Source organism: Antedon mediterranea, chromosome 8 (assembly GCF_964355755.1).
Source record: "Antedon mediterranea chromosome 8, ecAntMedi1.1, whole genome shotgun sequence".
Lineage (NCBI taxonomy): Eukaryota > Metazoa > Echinodermata > Crinoidea > Comatulida > Antedonidae > Antedon > Antedon mediterranea.
This window is the reverse complement of record NC_092677.1, coordinates 367,828-390,347: the sequence shown is the minus strand read 5'-3', so window position 1 is coordinate 390,347 and position 22,520 is coordinate 367,828. Positions and strand designations below refer to the sequence as shown.

At 33.8% G+C, this 22,520-nt stretch overlaps 4 protein-coding genes across 5 annotated transcripts; 2 read left to right on the top strand and 2 right to left on the bottom strand.

The window, feature by feature from the left end:
• The first annotated feature begins 3,328 nt into the window (after positions 1 to 3,328).
• On the top strand, positions 3,329 to 9,992 carry LOC140056661 (uncharacterized). Its single transcript, XM_072102112.1, has 6 exons — positions 3,329 to 3,631; positions 6,687 to 7,031; positions 7,335 to 7,466; positions 7,599 to 7,626; positions 7,874 to 8,006; positions 8,146 to 9,992. The coding sequence occupies exons 1-6, from the start codon at positions 3,529 to 3,531 to the stop codon at positions 8,410 to 8,412; spliced, it is 1,008 nt and encodes a 335-aa protein (XP_071958213.1). The 5' UTR covers positions 3,329 to 3,528; the 3' UTR covers positions 8,413 to 9,992.
• A 70-nt stretch (positions 9,993 to 10,062) lies between these two features.
• Positions 10,063 to 13,031, bottom strand: LOC140056662 (dynein regulatory complex protein 12-like). The gene is made up of 5 exons (XM_072102113.1): positions 12,845 to 13,031; positions 12,132 to 12,323; positions 11,668 to 11,760; positions 11,176 to 11,306; positions 10,063 to 10,884 (listed from the first exon to the last, which is right to left on the bottom strand). Exons 1-5 carry the CDS (start codon positions 13,008 to 13,010, stop codon positions 10,756 to 10,758), a joined length of 711 nt encoding a protein of 236 aa, XP_071958214.1. The 5' UTR covers positions 13,011 to 13,031; the 3' UTR covers positions 10,063 to 10,755.
• Positions 13,032 to 15,350: 2,319 nt separating this feature from the next.
• LOC140056824 (protein BTG2-like) lies at positions 15,351 to 16,399 on the top strand. Its single transcript, XM_072102317.1, has 2 exons — positions 15,351 to 15,824; positions 15,946 to 16,399. The coding sequence occupies exons 1-2, from the start codon at positions 15,514 to 15,516 to the stop codon at positions 16,274 to 16,276; spliced, it is 642 nt and encodes a 213-aa protein (XP_071958418.1). The 5' UTR covers positions 15,351 to 15,513; the 3' UTR covers positions 16,277 to 16,399.
• On the bottom strand, positions 16,351 to 20,558 carry LOC140056823 (transmembrane protein 192-like). Of its 2 annotated transcripts, none has more exons than XM_072102316.1 (6): positions 20,395 to 20,558; positions 19,718 to 19,864; positions 19,245 to 19,476; positions 18,642 to 18,755; positions 18,116 to 18,224; positions 16,351 to 17,753 (listed from the first exon to the last, which is right to left on the bottom strand). In XM_072102316.1, the coding sequence occupies exons 1-6, from the start codon at positions 20,428 to 20,430 to the stop codon at positions 17,609 to 17,611; spliced, it is 783 nt and encodes a 260-aa protein (XP_071958417.1). In that variant the 5' UTR covers positions 20,431 to 20,558; the 3' UTR covers positions 16,351 to 17,608. The 2 variants fall into 2 exon arrangements, with proteins under 2 accessions (XP_071958417.1, XP_071958416.1); XM_072102315.1 differs by having other exon boundaries at positions 18,642 to 18,788; positions 20,395 to 20,553.
• Between the last annotated feature and the right edge of the window lie 1,962 nt (positions 20,559 to 22,520).

Genomic DNA, 22,520 nt, shown 5'->3' with positions numbered 1-22,520 from the left:
AGATGAGATAATTCTTTTCTAAACACGTAACGAAGAGAATTCTAATTCCTGTTTTTCTGACATTAAAAGTATTAGTCATTCGCGGCGGTCAACACGCCACTGTTGAATTTTGATGTTATTAATCTTTTACATTATATTACCTTAAATATAAAAACTTGACTCTCTAAATATCTCTCTTTCAAAATAAAAGAAAAACATTTTATATTTAATAAAAGAAAAAGAAATCCGTAGAGATTTGAACCCCTGCTAGTAGAGCTGAGAGAATCCATCCAACTATAGTTACTAGAGCACTACCTGTTATGCTACAGTGACAATAGTATAGTCTTATACGCGCTTCATGTTACATTGTATGGCTGGTCCTGAAGACTTATATATTTCGTTTCATAATTTCCGGGGAATAGGCTTTCATTCTTAGCTCTGCCCCAACCATAGTGAGCTTAACAAAAAAAAACAATATTCATAAAAAAATATCCGTCGTCGAGGTTTGAACCCCAGCTGATAGCACTCAAAACTGAGCATTACCCGTTCCACCACAAACTGAAACATGACTGAACAGCTGATAATAGTCTATTTATACGTGTATTACGTAATTCATCATTACGTCATAAATATCCTATTAACCTTGCTAAAACCAAAATGATCAGTTAGCTCAGTCGTCTGAGCGTCGTGTTAACACACGTATGTCGTGGGTTCGATTCCCACGCTGGTCGGTGGAATAGAGTTAAGGCTATGCGAGTCACTGTGTTTGGGGTTCACAGATCAACGTCCCCCTTTCCACCACACATCATGAGGCGAAAACATCAATGCATCTGGTGATGTGGTGGAAACGACCCCAAAAGGCTGTGGCAGGGCCTTAGTGCTGAGGCAGGGAGAGCACATTTACCATCTTTTTTTTTTTGGCTCTCGCCAACTGCTTTGATGGTTTAAATTTTATGTTTAGCGCCCTCAATTTACTTTAATGTAAAAAAAGGGAATTAATTCTTTAGAAGAGAATTCATTTTATCTCATCGTAGTTTGGTATGCCGTGCGTTTGTTATGCAAATGAGTGTGCACATGTGCTGTGGGAAAGATGGTATTGTTAGTCTTTCGCGATCAACACACAACACTCTTCAATTTTTATTTTGTTAATCTTTTACATTAGAATTATAATTCTACCGTTACACATTATAGCGTACTTTTAAATATCCGTTTCATGCAAGATATTGTATTGTAGGCCTACTAATATTTTGTTGTGAATAAAAGTTCATGGTAGAATAAATAAATAAATATGTTTTAAGCAGATCTTCAAAATTGAAGCATATATGAAGTCGAGTTTTTTTTAAACCCAACCTAAAATTCGCATCTGGATAGTTGAAATTTAACATTATAATTATCAAAGGTGATATGATGAATCTAATTGTTTTCTAAATTATAGAAATATTAAAATTAGTTAGCAGGCTTTTGTGTGCTAGCTCTGTTTGTATTTCATAATTTTGTTTTTTTGAATTACCGTCACGGCCGCGTGCATTGCATGTCTCACACTTAGGAAACAATCACCATAGTGCATGGCTGGTCCTGAAAACTTTTATATTTCGTTTCATAATTTCCGAAGACAAGCGTTCATTCTTAGCTCTGCCCCAACCATGGTGAGATTAACTGGAGAATTAATATTTAATTTCATATTTCAATAAATATTTTTTTCAAAATTGTCTTTGCTCAGCCCCAATCATGGTGAGGTAGTGAAGACTCTTATATATCATGTTTCAAAAGACTATGTGTCATTTCTGGGGACCTTGTAGCTATTTTAAACAGTTTGGTAAGCCCTGCGTTGTTATGCACATGAGTGTAATGGGGAAGATGGTATTGTTAGTCCTACGCGGTGAACACACCACAAAATTAAATTTAAAAATTAAATTTTGATTTTGTTAATCTTTATTAGAAATTCAAATCATGTAAAGATACAATTTTCCGGGCGGGAATCTAGAAACTCCCCTCCTTACAAAAGTAATCTTGAAAAGAATCCCATGTGGAAAAGAAGCTTATCCGTTGAAAAGAAGCCACCGTACCCAAGAGTACTAAAAAATGAGGAACATTCCGGGGTGTTATGGTGTCTAATGGAAAAATGAATGCCATACACGTTTGTTTATGATTTAAGGTCCACTTGCCTTGGCCTGACATTTTCAATCCTCCAAATATCTCTCTTTAAAAAAAAACCAATATTCATAAAAAAAATATCCGTAGAGGTTCGAACCCCAGCTGATACCACTCAAAACTGAACATTACCCGTTGCACCACAAACTGAAACATGACTGAACAGATTCAGATTCAGATAATATTTATTTAGATAATAATGAATGAATATATACAAAATAGAAAAAAGATATTAAAGTGAACATAGATAAAGCAGTAATTGGTAGTCATTATTATCATGGATCCCTTCTAGAAGTTAAAAACTTGTCTCGTAGGGACCCATAACAAAACACATTACTAAAAAAATAAAAATAACCTAGAATATATAATTATATAATTTAGGATAAAAAATTACAGTATAATAACATAACTAACATCTTCTTTATAAAAATTATTTAAATTATATTTCAATAGTTTCATGATAATTATAAATGAAATAACTACCGATATTGGTAAATGAAAAAAAAAATATGTATACATAAATTATAATTCCAGTATATATATAGTATATACTATATATACATTATATATAGTATAGATTAAAGATTGCAATAATAAACAACAACTAATATTTTGTGTAAGACATAAATAGTATATGAGTATAAATAATGATAATAAGCATATTAACTAAGCAGTATAATATTTAGATATATAATGATTCTTTAACTTTTTTCGGAAAGTAAATAATGATATTGACGTTTTGATATTTGGTGGGATAATAGTCTATTTATACGTGTATTACGTAATTCATCATTACATCATAAATGTCCTATTAACCTTGATAAAACCAAAATGATCAGTGCGTAAATTTGTTTAATAATAATAATAATAAAATAATGTTAAATAACCACGGAATACATTTATATTCAACTACATAATTTTTCAAAACGGTTTGGCGTAGATCCTGGATCGATATCATAATTGTTACGTACCTAACATATAAAACGTATAAAACGTCTATAAAGGTACGCTTTGTGTTGGTTCTTTTATTGATAATAACTATTATAACCATTTAAACACACCATAAATATTCAATTTATAGATATTTTTTTGCAAAATTGATGATCCCTCAAGGTATAGTTAAGCCCTACCTGAAGTCTAATCGCGATTGTCTGAGTTCAGTCGTGCGGAACGTTTGAGAAGATTAATTTGTAGTAGCGTATAGGAAGGTAAAACCACCACCACAAACATCGGTTAGTGTACAATTGTGATCGCGCTTGGAATGCATCACAAGAAGAAGAAAGCAATCTGTACAAAATGAAAGCTTAAGACTTGGATTAATTACACCAGCAGCGCCATGATTGTTGTAATATTCGTTTATACCAGTCAGCTTCCGGCTCTACCTAAGTAAATGCTTAAATGTCTCGTTACCACATAAAGGCACGGATCAATATGAAGACATACAGTGGAGTTCTACCACTATCTATTCATATTGTATTGTATATCATTCAACCAATATCAGGTAAGAGGTCCTACGTACTATTCAATAATTAGTATTTTACAGTAAGGTCTATATTAAAGTAGGCCTAAAAAAGATCAGATTGTTCGGGTCACTGTGTTTTCAATACGGTAATACCAATTTCTATAATGATTCATCACTGTATATATAATAGGCCTATAAAAACATCACGTTATTCGCTGAACTGTTCAAATGATGATATTATACAAACTTGCTTTGAATTTGTATTTAAGACGTGCTGCTATATATTATTATTATTAAAATATTATAACACTGTTTAATAATTGTACATTCATTCCCAGTGTTCACATTTGCCATTGATATATATTGGCTGTGGAACTCCTCCCTGCTGTGGGCGGGTTCAATGAACAGTCACGGACGTAAATGTAGACCAGGTCACCATTAACAAGGAGAAGAAGAGGCTTATTAATGAAATACAGACATATGGTCGGTGGTGTCTTAGGACAATTGACCAATATCATCACATTTTTACTAAATTTTATTCCAAGTTTATCACTTTCGGACATGTGCCTATTCTCGGTCATTCCTTTCACATTAATGATCGTCACAATGGCGGATAATTGTATTTATTTTTTAATACAGTAATTTGTAAATAATTAAATTTGATATCAAACCTCCTTGGGAAGACTGTGTCATCAGAGTTTGATGTACCGACTCACCAGACAATAATTTGTTTTTCACACGATTCGTTTGTTGTCGAATTAAATGCTATGGTTGAATTACGGCATAAAAAATATACACAATCATAGATCGTTATCCGATTTACATATTTTCAAAACTTAATAATATAATGGCAACAAATGAGTTTTTGTACTTTTCTGTGTGGAAATATGAATGAATTTCATATTCAAGGCCGCGTTCACATTGTGTATTTCTTTTTACACTTTACGCGCGCGCGTGTTGCACCAGGGCGCGCAATGCAAACCAGAGAGAGAGCGCAGGGGGCGCGGCCTAGTCATGAAAAATCGGCGATACATCCTTCTTTGTTTTTTCATTGTTGTACCACCACCAGCCAGACACTAAACCATAGCACAATGAACGCCCCATGCCTCTATTTATATTTCACCTTAAACAATAATACACAAATTCCTCTTTAGTTGAAAATTATGTGATTGTTGTACATTCAAGTTTATATATTTTACCTTACAAATAATATACAATTTAGGTTTGTTGCTCATTAAATCACTGCAGGGGGTATACTCTAATAATTGACGTCACACTGAAAATGGAACATTTATCCCCAATAATAATATGTTCCAAGAACCGTTACACATTATTGGCAAAAACAACATTGTTGGTTGAACCGTAACTTAAATATAGCTCATATGTACCAGGAAGTCGAAATACTACCCCAACACATTAAAATAATACATATTCATCATTGACAAAAGTAACCTTGGCTATAGTTAGAGTTAATTGTCCGACTTAAAATCAATGCTATTTATTTCTGAAAGTGCTCTGTCAAAACCTTTTACACTATACGATGGCCTGTGTCTGTGTGCGTTTATTAGTTACATAACACGACGACTTCCCTAGAAACAACAATATTGTATGAAATCTTCTATTATGGTATATACACATTATAGTTTATTATTATTGTATACTATAGGCCTATAACATTATTAGGACATACTAAGTCACATTGATGTACTGATTGATAGATAATATAAAGGTAAAAATCGACAACTAAACGTTAGCGGATCCAAGTGATGACAGCTGAAAACGTGTAGGCATGCACGGTCAATAGAGTGGCTACCCAGCCTGCCGCGCGCCATACTAGTAATGTCGAATTCTTTTTGAATTTGAGTATGGTAGGCCTAGCCTTCCTAGCTTAAAAATAAGATAAAAGCATTATCTTACCGTCTTAAAATAAGACCTCACTGATCACAAAGTTGAGTAACACTCGTCACTAATATTATATAATTAAATTAATTACTATTTACTATTCATTTTAGAAGTTAAAATGGTCCAAAAACTCTAAGTAAGAAATCCAGCAGCCATGCCGTGTAGTGTCTAAGTGCGCGCCGTCGTACGGTTGTAAGCACCATTCTGATTGGTCGGAAGTAACCCAAAGATCGTCTGCAGAAGAGCGCCGTCAAAGTAACATAAACGTATCACGTGTTAATAAATTAACAGCAAATATTATGAATAATAATTAATATATTAATATAATATTGCCTAATAATTGTTATGATTACTGTTTTTCAATTAAAGAGACCTGAATTTAAGTTACAAGAAAGTATATTTATTTTTTATGCTGAGTATGTCGATAAGTTGAACTAATCGAATCAAAGGTCAATGTTCACAAATTAAGGAACTTTTATTTAAATAAACAATAGAATGTTCTTTTATTTATTATTGGTAGAATACTTGTTGGTTTTCGGAAGGATAATTTATTTTGAGTTCTGTAAGTCGACTTTGTGCATCGTCATTGATTCATGACTTCATTGTTATTCCAAGGCTGTTGTGGTGATGGCTTGACTACATTCATCATTGTTATTCATTCTGTTAATCGTCTGACTGTTGTTAACTGCTGGATACGTGCAATACATGATTTATAGCTATAGCCTAATCATACATTCATAAAACATTTACAAAAAAATGTTTTGATGCAAAAGCGATTACCAATAATGTGTGGGTGTCATGTGATTCGCGCTTTTAAGAGTTTACTAATATCAATGCTCGTCATAAGAAAACATTTGACGTAATACATAAAAATACATACGCTGCAACAAAGTAAATATTGTAGGTAATTTTATAAATAATAAATCATTAACGGTACCGTCGTCGTGATACTTTGATGACACTTTTCCCGGAGGTTCGTGGCCTATTTGTTATTACGCCAACTAAAGGTTAAACGTTGACGCAAGGTTCTTGACTTTTAGGCACTACCCGGAATCTTTGCTGTGGGTTCTTTATAGACCGTGTCAACTAATTCATTCACTATCTTGGGAAATCTATTTAGGATAGTTGATGATTTTACCTGAAGTGTTTATATTGTATGTTAATAATTATTATGTTTTTTTCTCTTCGACAGTTGCTCCCCAGTCGATCTCCGTAACGACTCCGACTTTTACGACAGCGACCGTTCGAGAAACGGTCTCCCTGGAGTGCTCATATGAATCAACGACAACGCCACAAGATGTCTTTATCTATTGGTCAAAAGTAAATTCGAAAGGAAGCGATCTAATTCTTGAAATAAACTATGCGTATTCGTCAGTTTTTGAGCCATATAAGGATCGTTTTAAACGTCACGGGGCTAGTAATAATTTACAGATAAAAGATGTAAATTTAGAGGATGCTGGAATTTACACGTGTAATGTGACAATTAGGGAATTAGTCCCAAAATCAAGTACATCTAATGTTGAATTAGTAGTGAACGGTACGTGAAGTTAAGTTTGGTTCTCACTTTTACGCAACGCAATGGGTGTACGCGCAACGCAGCGTACGCGCAACGCAAGTTGGGTTGACCAATCACAATCCACAGATGTTGTGATTGGTCAAATATTTTCCGTCGCGCTTATTACGTCCTCGGGGCGTTGCAGTGATTTATTTATTTATTGTTTATAAATAAATATCATTTCTCTTGAGATTGAATCATTTATGGTGAGGTGGTACATACTTATAATTTTCCATTTTATTGTCCACTTTATTTTCTCAACAATGTTTGTTTTTTCGATTTCAGATGATAGTACAAATACAGCTCTTATTGCTGTGCTGTTAGTGCTCGCTTTCTTCATTGTGGTCGCTTTGGTGGTTTTTCTTTTTTACATTTCAAGAAAGAAAAGAAGAAGTAAAGGTTCTAGCGTTACTGATGGTAGGTTTCAATTTCCCATTATGTGACACTGCGTGAGAGTGTACATAATAATGAAGTACTATAAACAATAGTCAATTAATGCATCTATTTAAATGTGAGGAGTTTAATGAGTTTGTTTCCTCTTTCATTTAGGTGTATCATGCGATAGCGTAGAAGAGAAGTAAGTATTGTTTTTATTCAATTTAAATTATTTTTTTATTTTTATTTTTTTCAAATCAAATAAATTCATTCAGGTGCAACAAGGGAGTTATCCTATAGTTATATAGAACAAAAACCTGTCTAACTTCTTTTGTTTATTTTTGTTAAATGTTTATTTATCGTCGATCGTTATCGTCCTAGTGTAAATGGGCCGTTAGCCCCTAACTGAACTTTTAAAAAAATAATGGGTATGCTATTTTTTGTCATAGGGGATTAAATAAGAAATTTATGTGGAACGATGTGTCATTAGATACTGGTAATCAGCCTCCCGATCCGGTGGTACCTTCGCCTCCCAGCCCAGCAGAAGATAACAGTTCGGTTACCAGTTATCCTTGTTCTACGGTAAGCTTGTGCTTAAAATACGATAGCTGATATCTTATTTGATTATTACATAGGGAATATCTATTTGATTAGTATCAGCAAAAGTTAAATTTGCTTAATAATTTACTCATATCTATCTCTTCCTTTCATCTTTTCTTAGGCGTTTACTGAAAGATCTGTGAGTGATATTTGGTCGTTTTTTAGTGGTGAGGATCGAGGAAGTATAGCGTACCCGCCAGCGACGCCTCTCAACAGGACATTTGAACGCGGGAGTATTGCGTACCCGTCTCCAACGCAACTGAGCGGAACATTCGACTGGGGGTTTATGGGTCATCCTTCTGGTCGAAGGAAGGCTAACAATAATGACAGCAGAAGTCAAAAGAAAATCGAAACAAAAGAATCGAATCAAACTATAAAGCAGCAATAATAATGAACAATGTCACAGCTTGCCATGATCAAATTATTTTGACAACAAAATGTGATGTGCCAAAAATATGGTAGTGATATGCCCAAATATGGGGAAATAGTATGCTATCATGTCCATATATATGGGCACATCACATTTTTGTCACATAAAGTTTGATAGTGTAGACAGAGCTTTATAGCTTGCCATGATCAAACAGTATAGACTATTTTATATACAAATGGACGATAAACAAACTACCTCAAATGTATCTAGTTTGCCTTTAAACTATGTCCACACTTACCCGGTGCATTCATGAAATGTGAGTGGTATAAATCCGGTTCAAACAACAAAGTGTGAACATAACTTTAGAGCCTCTTTGTCTTTGTAACATGGAATGACGTAATAATGTTAGATGTGTGAACATACTTTAGAACCTCTTCCCGGTAACATGGAATGACGTAATATAGATATGTGGAGGTACTTTTAGAGCCCTCCGCGCGGTAATATTAGATGACGTACGAAGCTGTATAAACGTAGGATATCAGTAAAGCTTGGTTCCCACTAGAGACGCAACTTAAGTGATTTGATTATCAATTGCTTGTCATTGGTCAACACGTTTGCTTTGCGTCTACGTCCTTGTTGCGTCCTATAGTGGGAACTAAGCTTAACATGAATGGACAAACTTTATTAAAATGGAAGCCAATAGATTTAGTTGTGAGAACGTAAAAAAAAATATAAATGAGGATGTTGGATGTATCAGTAAAGATACCGTGTTAAAAACTAGTACAAAAAAGTGCCTTATAAGTACATATACAGTAGTACCAGATTTTTGAATTGTTATTTCTTATATGGTATCTACTTATTGTACACCATTACAACACTGTCTTTTGCACCGAACACTGTGCCTTAAACACGAACACGTTTTGTATTAAGCCACGGAAAGGTGGCTATTGCACCGAACACTGTGCCTTAAACACGAACACGTTTTGTATTAAGCCACGGAAAGGTGGCTATTGCACCGAACACTGTGCCTTATACACGAACACGTTTTGTATTAAGCCACGGAAAGGTGGCTATTGCACCGAACACTGTGCCTTAAACACGAACACGTTTTGTATTAAGTCACGGAAAGGTGGCTATTGCACCGAACACAGTGCCTTAAACACGAACACGTTTTGTATTAAGCCACGGAAAGGTGGCTATTGCACCGAACACTGTGCCTTAAACACGAACACGTTTTGTATTAAGCCACGGAAAGGTGGCTATTGCACCGAACACTGTGCCTTATACACGAACACGTTTTGTATTAAGCCACGGAAAGGTGGCTATTTGTCCTCAAGACAGGATTGTATTTTTTGTATTTAATATTTGATGATTTATATTTTAAACTGCTGTAAATAGCACAAAGCAATACAATTTTACGTTAAGTTTATCAAAATGTATTTTTCGTATTCGTGGACTAGAAAAGTCTTGAATTTGTTATATTATGCAAACCTTGTTTGTAAATTCATTGTATCAAAATAATGAACACAACTGTATAGCACACTTTGTAAATATTGTATTTTTTAAACGATGCATTTGGGTATTAAAATGTCTATTTATGATTATGATTATTTTTATAGTTTTTTTTTTAAATCAACATCTGTAAATTAACACAACAAAACATGTTAATATTATGACAATACACATTCTATCTGCACTTTATTTTACATTTTATTTGCTTGCTTTGATAAGAAAATAGTCACTTAGTACCGAGTGTGTGTGAGAGATTTTTTACATGAACAGTATATGTGGCACACGATTGATTTCAACATATAATCAATATGTTTGCACTTATATTTTTATTATTATATTTTTATATAGTTTATTTTATATCATTGTTGTTACTTTGGGAGTACGGAACCTGAACTCTTGTTATAGTGATTAGGTTCACTTTTAGGTTCCTGCCTACTCCCTTAGTTTCTGTGTTTTGTTTGTTTGTAACTGGTTTTTGGCAATAAATAATAATAATAATAATAATATTTCTCAAATATTTACAAATTTGGTTTCTCATAAAGCTAAATGTATTATTTGTCTATGCATATTTATATAAATTTCATTAAAAAAATTATTTTTATTTATAAATATTGTCATTTACATAAATATTGTCATTTACATAAATATATTAGTTATCAAAAAGCAACCAAGATAGTATAGAAATGGAAAACTAGGTACAACTCCTAATTCCTGACTCTGTTAAAACCGGAAACTCTCCCAATACCACTTTTATTGAAGTCCAAAAGGTTCCAAATTCATGTTTAGATGATTGGAAAACAAAAATGTAACAACCACCAATTTGCAGTAGACCCATTATTAAGTACTGTACTAGATGTCAAGAGGATTGAGACCAAACTCAATAAGTCTTCTCTTATTTTCTGCATGTATAAGTGTTGCTTCGTTCTTCCATCGGCTTTTAGCAACATCCAACTTGGCCACCATGCTGTCAAGAGCATCCTAAAACACACAGACAAAAAGTAGTCTTAACTCAATCAACTTGAACATAATTGCTCATTCTAGTTACTTTATAGACAATACCCAGTTATGAACCTGATGTACTAGTATACACACAGCCACTGTCACACACGGACACTTATTATAACTCATCATGAGGGCATATTGATTAGGGTCAACCTCTATAAATAAGGTAACATAAAATAAATAAAGAGAATTTATCAATGGTACAAAGAGTAATACTGTAGTTAGAAAATATCAGCCATCTAATAATTACAATTTGCTAAAACTTACATGAAGCACGCCCTCATATGCCAACTCCATGCCTTCAATTTTAGTCTCAAGTTCCGATATCTTTTGATCTTTCTCTTCAGTTATTTTCTCTTTTTCTAATTTAGTTTCTTTCAACTCAATCTGAGTTCTCTCTGCGAAAGAAACATTAACAATTATATGTAAAATAATTTACAAATATGATTTAGCGAAAAACTCACCAATTAAAGGATGGGTAAACCATCATTTATCATGCTTACAAGTTAAATGTCATTTGACTGAGTGGAGTAGAAAGAGTCATGAGTTTAACACTGACACTAGGCTAACACTAGTTAAGGATTGGACTCTTGACTTGAAATTGGAAGACAACATCAAGTTAATAGCTCCACTACTTTTTTTTAGGAATTCAATTCAATTTCTCTACTGTACTGAATTTGATTTCATTTATATTTTTTGATCTTTCTCTTCAGTTATTTTCTCTTTCTCTAATTTAGTTTCTTTCAACTCAATCTTTACCTAGTTGAACGTTAACCTTGCCAAGTTCAGCTTCCAACTGGTGAATTCTCATTGCCATCTCTGTCTGCATTGTCTTGTACTGTCTTGTCATATCTATTTTATGTCAGAAATTTAAATATATTTATGTACATTTTTCAAGAAATACACTGTCTATAGACATCAACAGCTCCATGTATTATTTGGAAGTAACTATCAGTAATGTAAATACAGTCATGATGCTGTATCTGTACTAAGCAGGCACTGATGCAAGTTTTCCTTATCTTTTAAATTATAGTGCGGTATATTTTTTTAATTTATTATATTTTTTAATTATACATAATTTTACTTTCTATGGACCAGAGATTGAATGAATATCAAGCCAGCACAGTTTAAAATGAAGAGATAAGCTCACAAACATAGTGGGGGGGAAATGAATAAAATATGTACAACACTCTGATATTTGGAACATAAAATCTAATCAATACCTGTTGTGACATCTCGCTGGTCTGACTTGTGTTGCAACAGAGCCTCTTCTGCTGATTGCATTCGGTTCTTCCATTCTTCGCTGTGTACTTGTGACCTTCGTGTTAAATCCTTCCTGTTTGCTAAGTGATCCTTCAACGCCTCTATTTCATGTAATGTTTTCTTGTACTTATCTTCAATGGACAATTCAGCATCTAAAATTAAACATAATTTTTGTTAGGGCTATAAATAAATTATGAGAACAAATACTGTGTTATTCATATTAAAAATTATTAATAATTAGGCCTAACATTTAATAAATTATAATATGATTTTATTTGTGCGAGTCGGAAGATGGTGGTTGGTTGCTTAACTCACTGCTGGCTGGGCCCCTCTCTAGTCTCGATCCTGCCTAACACTTAATTTATACTCAAAGGTAGGCTATAAACTGGGCTATCTAATGCTAAAACGATTCTGTAGTAAATCATAGCTAGTCTAAACCTGTAGGAGGTAGCCTACTGCTACTACTGACTACTATTGCCTAGCTAGTACTAGTAGGCATAGTAGTACTACTCTAGTGCTAGCTAGAGTACACTAACTGTAGTGTAGACTAGCCTAGTAAGTAGTAGCCAGGCCTAGCCTAGTTCAGTATTACTTTTATCTATAACTAGGCTACCTATATTTTTATAGGGTTACATAATCCAAACTTATATTATTAACAACTAAATGGCATTACCATCCTTCTTTTTCTTGCCCTTTTTCTTCCCTTTTCCTTTCTTTTTAGGTGGCATTTCTCTATATCCAAAACGGACTATTTTGATCAAAAAATCCAGAAAAGTCGGCGCAGTAACTATGAAACCGCCCTCAACATTGAGTTTACATGACCAGAATAGAGCGAGCATGTCGCAGCAGTGGACGTGTACCTCTAATTAGTCCTGTGTTGGTGTGACGGTTTATTTCTTTTTTTTTTCTCTCATTATGCTTTCCTTCTTTTTGTTTATTTTTCAAATTGTTATGTTTTGTTTTTGGAAAGCACCGCATGTTGTGAGTGCCACCAATCCAAAGGTGAATGGGTCAACAAATAAATAAATAAGGAACAATCCTGCATTGAATATTAATATTATTTTACGCTGTGGCTAAAGATACGGTACCGTATTCTAACTTCTGTTTACTAAAGGTACGGTAAAATTGCATTACGTCATAATCAGCCAATGGGGTGCTGGTACGTGTGTGACGTCATCGTATAAGGACTATTCTTTTTCATATCGCGTCTGTTGTGTTGTATGTAGAGAATTCCTGTCGGCGGCGCCAGGCTGCATGGATGTGTACGCTGATGAGGGTTTTATTTTTATTCCAAATGGCCTTTATGCCTATATTTTTTATTAAACTTTGTTTACAATGGTGACCATAAACAACAAGCAAATGCGGACAATAAAGGGGTCCTCAAATACTATGATTTTTAGACAGTAGCCCCAGGTCTGAGTCACAGAAATCAGCGCACACACGCGGCTGGCCCCAGCCTGGCATCGCTTTCCCTACACAAACAAACTCATAATGATACTTGCTTGCTTGCTTGATACTTGCTTGATGTTATGGGTCGGTTAGAAAGCTAAATATAGCTTATATGACCCTTCTTGTCTTCGTATGACTCCGGGCTCCGGGTACACATAATGTTCCAAAGTGATTATAAATATGAAAAGGTAAACTTGCAGTCAAGGGACTTCCAATGACCATTGAGGAGTGACTTGAACAGATTTAAATTTGGAGCATTTACAACATTAGATGGCAAGTTATTCCATGAGTCCACAACTCTACAACTGAAGGAAAACTTCCTGGAATTAAGCCTAAACTTGTTTTTATATAGCTTGTATTCATGACCTCTAGTTCCATGACAATCAACAAATGTAAAAAACTTTCTGCATTCAATAGCGTCAAGACCATTTATAATTCTGAAGATTTGGATCATATCCGCTCTTAATCGTCTGTACTCCAGTGTAGGTAAACCCAAAAACTTCAATCTATACGGATATGCCAAATGTTTTATTTCTGACAATGATTTGGTAGCTCTTCGTTGAACCGACTCGATTTTCTTAATCAGTCCAATTTGATGAGGTGCCCAGACACAACAGTTAAATTCCAAGATAGGGCGGACTAAAGATTTGTATAAACTAAGAAACATATCCTTATCATTGTAACAAAAAGTCCTTTTGATGAGACCCACTATTTTATTTGCCTTAGCAACACAGCAATTTATATGATATGATATGTTTTGGCTTTTCAATAATAATAATAATAACAGACGTAGGCTACATTTAGTTTTTGTCACACACGACGGCGATAAATGAAGCATAAAGAAAATGCGGTTGATCACTGTTTTCGCGATATGAAAAAAATCCTAAGTCTTATACGATGACGTCACACATGTACCAGCACCCCATTGGCTGGTTATGACGTAATGCAATTTTACCGTACCTTTAGTAAACAGAAGTTAGAATACGGTACCGTATCTTTAGCCACGGCGATTATTTTACCAGATTATATTTTTAAATTTAGCTAGTTCTCGATCGATGTCCTTTATTATCTTTAAAAAAATTAAAACTTATTTATTCAATAAGTTTTAGTCAATACCATAAGTTAAAAATATCTATTGTTTTACCGTGTCTTGTAATAATAGTTTGATAGTTATTGAGACTATATAAAACAGTTTTATTTTTAGGTTCAGTTTTACTTCAACATAATGTGCGCTATTACCTGAATTATTAGTCAAGCAATTTACGCTTTTTTGGGTATGCAGAAGAAAATGAAGACGTACTCTTGACGACAATAACGTTTTTAAAATGGTCTCCAGGATTCCTCATGAAATATTGTGCTAATATTGTCGACTTGTTGAACCAATGATTATTGGGTTGGCAGACGATCAGAAAGCTAGACCAGGGAGGTGGTGAAAAGATAAACGTCTATTTCCAACATAACTGTGCCATTTACGGAACCATAAAGATTTGGAGTTATAAACAAAAAGAAAAAATGAGGGCGCCCATTACAATTACGTAACCAAGCTGCTCAAAATCCCCATGCAGTAATTTCTTAAAATAGACCAATGCCCTTATTTGGCATGCAGCTTCCTGAAAACGTCCATGAAATCGTTGCGTCATAACAAAATACGCGATGATGATTGGTGCATCCCGTAGCGTGGGTATTACGTCATCTGTTATCGTATGCTTATTGAGTTGTAAGATCTGTGGTCACCTGTATTTATAAATGTTATTTCATTGTTCTTGCACGTACGTTCTCGGAAAAGACCAGGAAAACAAATTCTAAACATTCAGTGACCATAAAGCAGGAGAGAAGAAGTCTGGTCTAAAACAAAATAACGAATTATACATGCAGTTAAGCCCAAGCTAAGCAATGAAGAACGAAATAGCGACAGCGGTGGTATTTGTCACGAGTATGATAAAAAAGAAAGGCACCCTTACGAAAGAACAATTAAATACATTTTCAGATAAATTGACTGTGGCTTTAGCTGGTAAATATCGCAACCATTGGTATGAGGAATCGCCATCAAGGGGCCAGGCCTACAGGTGTTTGAGAATCAGCCCAACTGTACCTCAAGAACCGCTGTTAAAACGGGTAGCAAACCACTCAAAACTTGAATACTCACAGCTTTGCTTGCCTAGAGATATGGTGTTGTGGGTCGACCCAGGAGAGGTTTCTTGCAGGTAGGTCCACAAGCATTCAATTGTTTTTGTTAAAATATAATTTGGTGTATTAAGACTCAGTAAAAAAGGTACTGTTTTTTATACTGTACTGTATGTAATAGATTATAATTTTATTTTTCAGGTTTGGTGACAGGGGATCAACTTTTTTGGTTTCATCATTCAGAAAAACTGTTACACCCGACGAAAATAATGCATATAATAATATGGTATCAAATGAACAATCACGCTTGGTAACATCGGGAGGCAGTATGTACCGATACACTAAATACAGTAAACAACCAGTAAACACCTCGTACCAAGTACACAGCAGACACCGAAACCTGCACCAAGACCAACAGAACCTGCACCAAGACCAGCACCGCAATCAATTCTTAGAAGAAGACCAGTATACAGTACAGGACCAATACCACTGGAGTAATTTTTACAACACACGAACAGTCGCAGTAGCTTGATTGTAATTTCGTTCTTTCTCCTTCCTTATGTGCAGAATAATAACTTTGGTTTGGGAATACATCGGACACGATAGTTTTCAGATGGTCACTTTTTGTCTTTAAAACTTTATTCCAGTGCCATTTTTTTACATCCATATACATGGGCATAAGACCTTGAGTTTATGTGTATGCCAAAGTTTTATAAATTTTGTACAAATGTTGAATATTGAATTTTATTTTTTAACTATTGCGAGAGAACTATTAGATGTTTTTAACAATGAATTTTGTGTTTATTTTTCACATTTTATTGAACTTTATGCATTCTAAATGTTTGTTTTCCAATTTTTCAAAACAGTATTTTGTAAAATATTAATAGTTTCCTTGCCTATTTGGCCAGTACTAAATACAAGCCTGTAAATAATGTATTTTAATAGCTAAAATATTTATTTCTGAACTAAATTGACAGTACTGTTTTATAACTGAATATATAATATTTTAATATACTGTCTACAGTTTTTAAATAATGTTGATCATTATGAATCTTAATAACAAAATAAAGATTGATCAATTTAAAAAAATTAAAAGCATTGTCTGTCTTCCTTGGATACTAACTGCTGCCCTCGCCACAAGTACAGTTGCTAAGCTTTCAACCTGACCACTTTTTCACAGGCTTTTGACAACACTACTGTGGCCTGCAGAAGATTGTTCCCTTTTCTAATGACCATTGCAACATTGCGTACGAGAAAGACAGTTAGATAACCGGAAGAATTTATTTTAACTCAAAACAAAACATTTGCTTTTTTGTTTTAACAGCGCTATACCACCTTCACAAGATGGCTTATGACCATTGTTGCTTAGCAACAACAGTCATAATTCCTGGTCACTAAACATTTATATCAGCTGCAATTATATTCTGTTCGGTTTCCTTCCTAAAAATTACTTTCTGGAAACAATCTCCATATATTCGTAAAAATCTCAATTGCTGATATTAATAATTGGCAATATATATCATTTAAAGTCAAATGAGGTTTTAATGTTACTTATCTAAATATAATAAATAAGAAATCCAATAAATTCGAAATTTACATCCTTATTAATACTTTTAGAAAGCGCCCTCTTCATTTGATACACCGGTCAAGTCAGCGTAACCATCACACACACTGTCCATTGTTGTCGAGTTACTGATAGACACTGAGAGAGTGGTGCAACATTGCTTTAACTGCTCATACTTTTAGAAAGCGCCCTTTATTTGATACACCGGTCAAGTCAGCGTACCCATCACACACACTGTCCGTTGTTGTCCAGTTACTGAGAGAGACACAGAGAGTGGTGCAACATTGAGAGAGTGGTGCTTTACCTGCTCATACTGTTAAGCATCTCAGCTTGAGTTGTTGATTTGATTTTCATAATCCGTTTACTTAGACACTTGTTGTGTTCCTTCAGGTACCTGATCATATCACCTTGCTTTTCTAGTAGGTTGTCATGGTAATCTCCATCTCTGTAAAATAAATTATTGCAAAACTAAATTAAAAATATTATGTGACTATGTAAATAATTGTATATATTAAATATAAAAAAGAAAATTAATAAATAAAGACCATTTAACCATTGAAACACAAGAATATGGGTGTGTTTCTACCAAGGACCAACAATGAAAACATCAGTCAGGATAAAGCTGTGTTTCTACTACCAACAATGAAACATCAGTCAGGATAAAGCTGTGTTTCTACTACCAACAATGAAAATATCTCTCAGCTGTGTTTCTCTACTGAATAACATCAAATATGTTGGTTTATGCTATTAATCCATGATTTGAGAAAGCTATTTTTACATTTTATCAGTTTTTAACTATTTTATTACCTGTATCCCACTTCATGTCTAATCATGTGACCTTGCGTTAGTAATGTCATGATGTCTTCCTGTTCTACATCTGGTGCAGCTTTTGCTTTATTAAATGTCTTCACCATACCTAAAAACACATCATTGTCAGTACAACTTGATGATTAAAAATGTTCATCTGGTTTTGGATATTCATGAATTTGTATTTTTTTCCAAAAAAAAAAAATTACTTCTGGAAAGTTTCACTGTCCTGCTAAAACAGCTTCTTCAGAAGAAAAAAACAATTTTTTTTGACAGCAAAACTCTCAGACATGTAAGTTTTGCTAATTTTGGGGTTTTTTTTCGAAAAGAATTACGAATTCAGTGCTACTTGATTATGCTGTATTTGCATACAGTATTGTATTACATTGCATTAATCCTCCACCTTCAACTATTTGTCACCTACCCTCAATTATTTGTCACTCACTCTCAATTATTTGTCACCCACCCTCAACTATTTGTAACCCACAATCAACTTTGTGGAGCTAGCTACTAAATAAATACTTACTGATATACTTAATGGTGCAACAAAGAGCAATTAGCCACTCTAAAGTGAGAATCATTTCCAAGAACATGACCGGTTCAAGAACTTCTTTCTTTTCATACAACTTTAAGTCAGTTGCTAACATGGCAAGCAGCAGAGACAATGCATTACCTGGTAATCAGTGCAGAACATAACATAAAAACATTAGGATTGTCATTATTCGAATATATTCAAATAATATTATATTTTTAAAAAGCAATCTAGATTTGTTGATAAAAATTAATTTTTTTATAATGGTTCTTAATACAGTCAATTCTCCCAATACTGGACAACTTTGGGCTGGCTAACTATGTCTGGTTTTCCGGAAAGTATGGTATTCAGAATGTGTTTTTAATGGATGAATTTGGACAAGAAAAGTCTGGTATTGGTAGAGTTTCTGTTTTTCAGAGAGTTCGTAATTGGGAGAGTTGACTGTATAAATTATATACAATTTATTTCGCCAATTTACAAATTGTACAACAAGAAAACAGAAATGATACAGGATTATCTATAAAAAATAACTGAAGCATAGCAATATATCTATGTTTTTTTATTTTGTGTTACATAAGCAGATAAGTGTATACTTACCAACTGATATGGTGTGGAATGGTATCCCATGCAATGTTTTGATTCCTAAACAAAACTCAACATAACCATTTTTCTTGATACTCTCATGCTGATGCTGTGAGTAATAAGTAATTACACCAACAATGAGCCAGAGTAAGAGATGAGTGTACACTAAGATTGAAAAGCTCTTTTTATCCTGATCCACGTTTAGTAGTCCATATGGAACCAGAAACAATGACACCTCAAAACACATCTATAAATAAAGACACAACATGAATATAGCAAAACAGATAAACAAGAAAAATAAACATTATTTGAGTAAATTAAAGTAAATTATGAGTTTTAACAACTTTGTCCATGGCTTGTCCATTGATGTGACGTACCAACTAGGTTTTTTACGAACCTCTGCGTCAATAATTATTTGGAAATGACGCACCACCATCATACAATTGACAAGTGCATACTCAACAGGAACATGCCAAATGTTACTTAACCAATAGAAACACTTGAATGTAGGATACAGGCAGAGTGCTGAGTTTTCTAAACTTTGGTTCCTCTTCACTTGACCAGTTGTGAGGTAAAAGGTCATCGTCATCTTGTGATTGGTTCAGCTGGTCATTTTGTTGGTCAAAAAAGAAGCCCTAAAAAATACAATATATATTTATGTAATTTGTTTGCATAGATAGGCGGTTAACCTTCCCAAACTTGAAAACAAGACATTGTCATTATTTATTAAATTTCACTTACTAGCCTAATAGAAAGGTTCCAAGTAGGGTAGCCCTACACTCACTGCTACTAACACTAACACTAACAGGTTAATTAAGTAGGCATATGTATATTACTATAGTATATAGGCAATAGTTAGGCTAACCTCCTCCTATCCTGCTGCGAGTCACCATCATGCGATGCTGCTGACACTTTGACACTGGCTAGTAGTACTAGAGTAGTAAGTAGGCCTAGCTAGGCATATCCCAGCTATACTAGTTTAGTTAAGTTAGGCATTACAAATAAATACTAGGCCTAGGGGCTAGGCCTATAATAATAATATTAATATTACTATTGTGGGCCTAGCCTACTACACTACTACTAGCTAGGCCTAGCTAGGCCTAGGCTTACTACTGAAAAAATAATATATTAGGCCTAGCCTACTGTCTTGTAGAATAATACTTACTCCTTGTCTACTGCTATCATTACTTAAACTAACCATATCCAGATAAAAACTTTAGGCTATTTATATTAAATATTTCTGTCTCTGATTTTTTTGTTATCGTTGTATTTTTACAGTTCACAAAATTTATGTTGATCACATGTGTATCTTACAGAGGGCGACATCCAAGAACACAAAGTGCAGTCAACCATCACACTTACATAGAGGGCGTACAGTACAACTATTACAAATACAAAGGAGTTATTTAAATCTGTATGGAGCAGAGTGGCGCAGCGGAAGCGTGCTGGGCCCATAACCCAGAGGTCCGAGGATCGAAACCTCGCTCTGCTAACTTTTTTTTTTCCTTTCAAGTTTATTTTAAATGTATTTTTCATTGCTTTTTCTCTAAATTCTTTTCAACTATGCATTAAAAAAAACACCTTTTACCCGTTTTCATAAAAAAATAAATTGACTTGATTGCTTTGCTTTTGTGGCATATTTATCTTTTTTTTTGTACATGATATGGAATAAACTGACTGCTCTACCATCAGACACCCATCCCAGCCAAATTTTTGTAGAAAAGAAATTATTTTTTAAAATCATATATGTTAGCGTTTCGTCCAAACTGTTTAGAAAATTCAATCCGGGATCCATCCCTGCACCCTCCTCCATCATTTTGAAACATGACAACCAAATAAACAGACAGAAGAAAATGTTTTTTTTTATCTATAATGATGAACATTGTCTAATTGGCAACATCTGTACAATAAAAGCTAAATACACAAGATTTGTACATAAAGGCTAAGATTATAATCATCAAAGTTAGATAGAGGCTGTTTAGACAACTTAACAAACACCCTCTGTTGCCTATTTACAGGCTACAATACTACCAATCCTATTACTGTACATCAGACTAAAATTTTGAGGCTGTTCCAACAAATGCTGACACACCCTATATCAACAACAACAATCTAGCACAATGTTATTCAAAACATGAGTTCGTACTTAACATTTTTTTGCGGTCTATATGCTTAATATGTAATAACCTCTGTCTAAACTCCCTCTATCTAATTCTCTAATGTTATCAGATGGCAAACTCTGCAAGTAAAAAATCCCTTTTAAAACACATTAAGGTATGCTAACTTACAGTAACTTAATTAAGTGCTGGCTTAAGCACCATCGATACATTAAAATGACAGCAGCCTTACTTGATTGACATAAGTGACATCATAACAAAGTGGCAAGAGGCACATCTTGTACAAAGTGGTAAATTTGTTGTTATTAGATTCAATTCTAATAAACCTGACAAAGGAATAAAGCTCTGTCTATACTATCAAACTAGTTTGACTAAATATAGTGGTGATATGCCTAAATATGGTAGTGATATGACATTATCATGTCCATATATGGGCATATCAAATAGTGTAGACAGAGCTTGAGATATTGCTAGAGTACAATTAATTATATCAGATGTACTTTAGTAGTGATTAGTTCAAGAATAAACAAATTAATCAAATCAAATGATGTCACTAATAATGATGTTATCTCTGCTAATGGTAATGCTGATTATGATGTCAATGTCATCATCAACAGTACAAATTATGTCACTGGTGAGGTCAGTAGATTAACTCATTATCTCTGATAATGAGGTCATCAGTAAAATTGTCACTAACAATGATAAGTTCATCGTCAATAGTAATGTAATTAATTGCTAGCATTGATATTGAATTTTTAAAACATCGTCACATTTTTATTTAAAAACAGCAAAATACGTGAAGATTGCACAACTTGCCGACTTAACGTCCAATGAACTGCCTTCAAATAGTCATACGATCAACCAGGTAATAACAGTATATTACATTATTATTAAAATACAAAAAAATGTTTGATAATGCAACAACACACTGTAATGCCAAATAAAATTGGGTTTTTTTTTAAATAGAAAAGTCACAAAATCTTACACTATGGAGCACCTTAAACCTAGCTTGTGGTTTTAATGAACACAGGTCAAATCAATGTGTCGATCAAAATCAATGTGTCAATCAATCAAAATCAATAGTTCAATCAACATATTATTTTCAACAAGAATTCTTAAATTGTAATATTGGTAGGCTTGTGAAGGAATTATAAAAACAAAGTTTTACACAAAA

Coding starts and splice junctions, on each gene's coding strand:
- LOC140056661 (XM_072102112.1), top strand. CDS start 3,529: ATGTCTCGTTACCACATAAAGGCACGGATCAATATGAAGACATACAGT. Junction 7,032..7,334: donor TGTTGAATTAGTAGTGAACG/GTACGTGAAGTT, acceptor TTTCGATTTCAG/ATGATAGTACAAATACAGCT. Junction 7,467..7,598: donor AGGTTCTAGCGTTACTGATG/GTAGGTTTCAAT, acceptor TCTTTCATTTAG/GTGTATCATGCGATAGCGTA.
- LOC140056662 (XM_072102113.1), bottom strand. CDS start 13,010: ATGCTCGCTCTATTCTGGTCATGTAAACTCAATGTTGAGGGCGGTTTC. Junction 12,324..12,844: donor GGGCAAGAAAAAGAAGGATG/GTAATGCCATTT, acceptor GTTTAATTTTAG/ATGCTGAATTGTCCATTGAA. Junction 11,761..12,131: donor CCAGCGAGATGTCACAACAG/GTATTGATTAGA, acceptor GACATAAAATAG/ATATGACAAGACAGTACAAG.
- LOC140056824 (XM_072102317.1), top strand. CDS start 15,514: ATGAAGAACGAAATAGCGACAGCGGTGGTATTTGTCACGAGTATGATA. Junction 15,825..15,945: donor CCAGGAGAGGTTTCTTGCAG/GTAGGTCCACAA, acceptor TTTATTTTTCAG/GTTTGGTGACAGGGGATCAA.
- LOC140056823 (XM_072102315.1), bottom strand. CDS start 20,430: ATGGTTAGTTTAAGTAATGATAGCAGTAGACAAGGA. Junction 18,789..19,244: donor ATTCCACACCATATCAGTTG/GTAAGTATACAC, acceptor ACTGATTACCAG/GTAATGCATTGTCTCTGCTG. Junction 17,754..18,115: donor AGACATGAAGTGGGATACAG/GTAATAAAATAG, acceptor TTTATTTTACAG/AGATGGAGATTACCATGACA.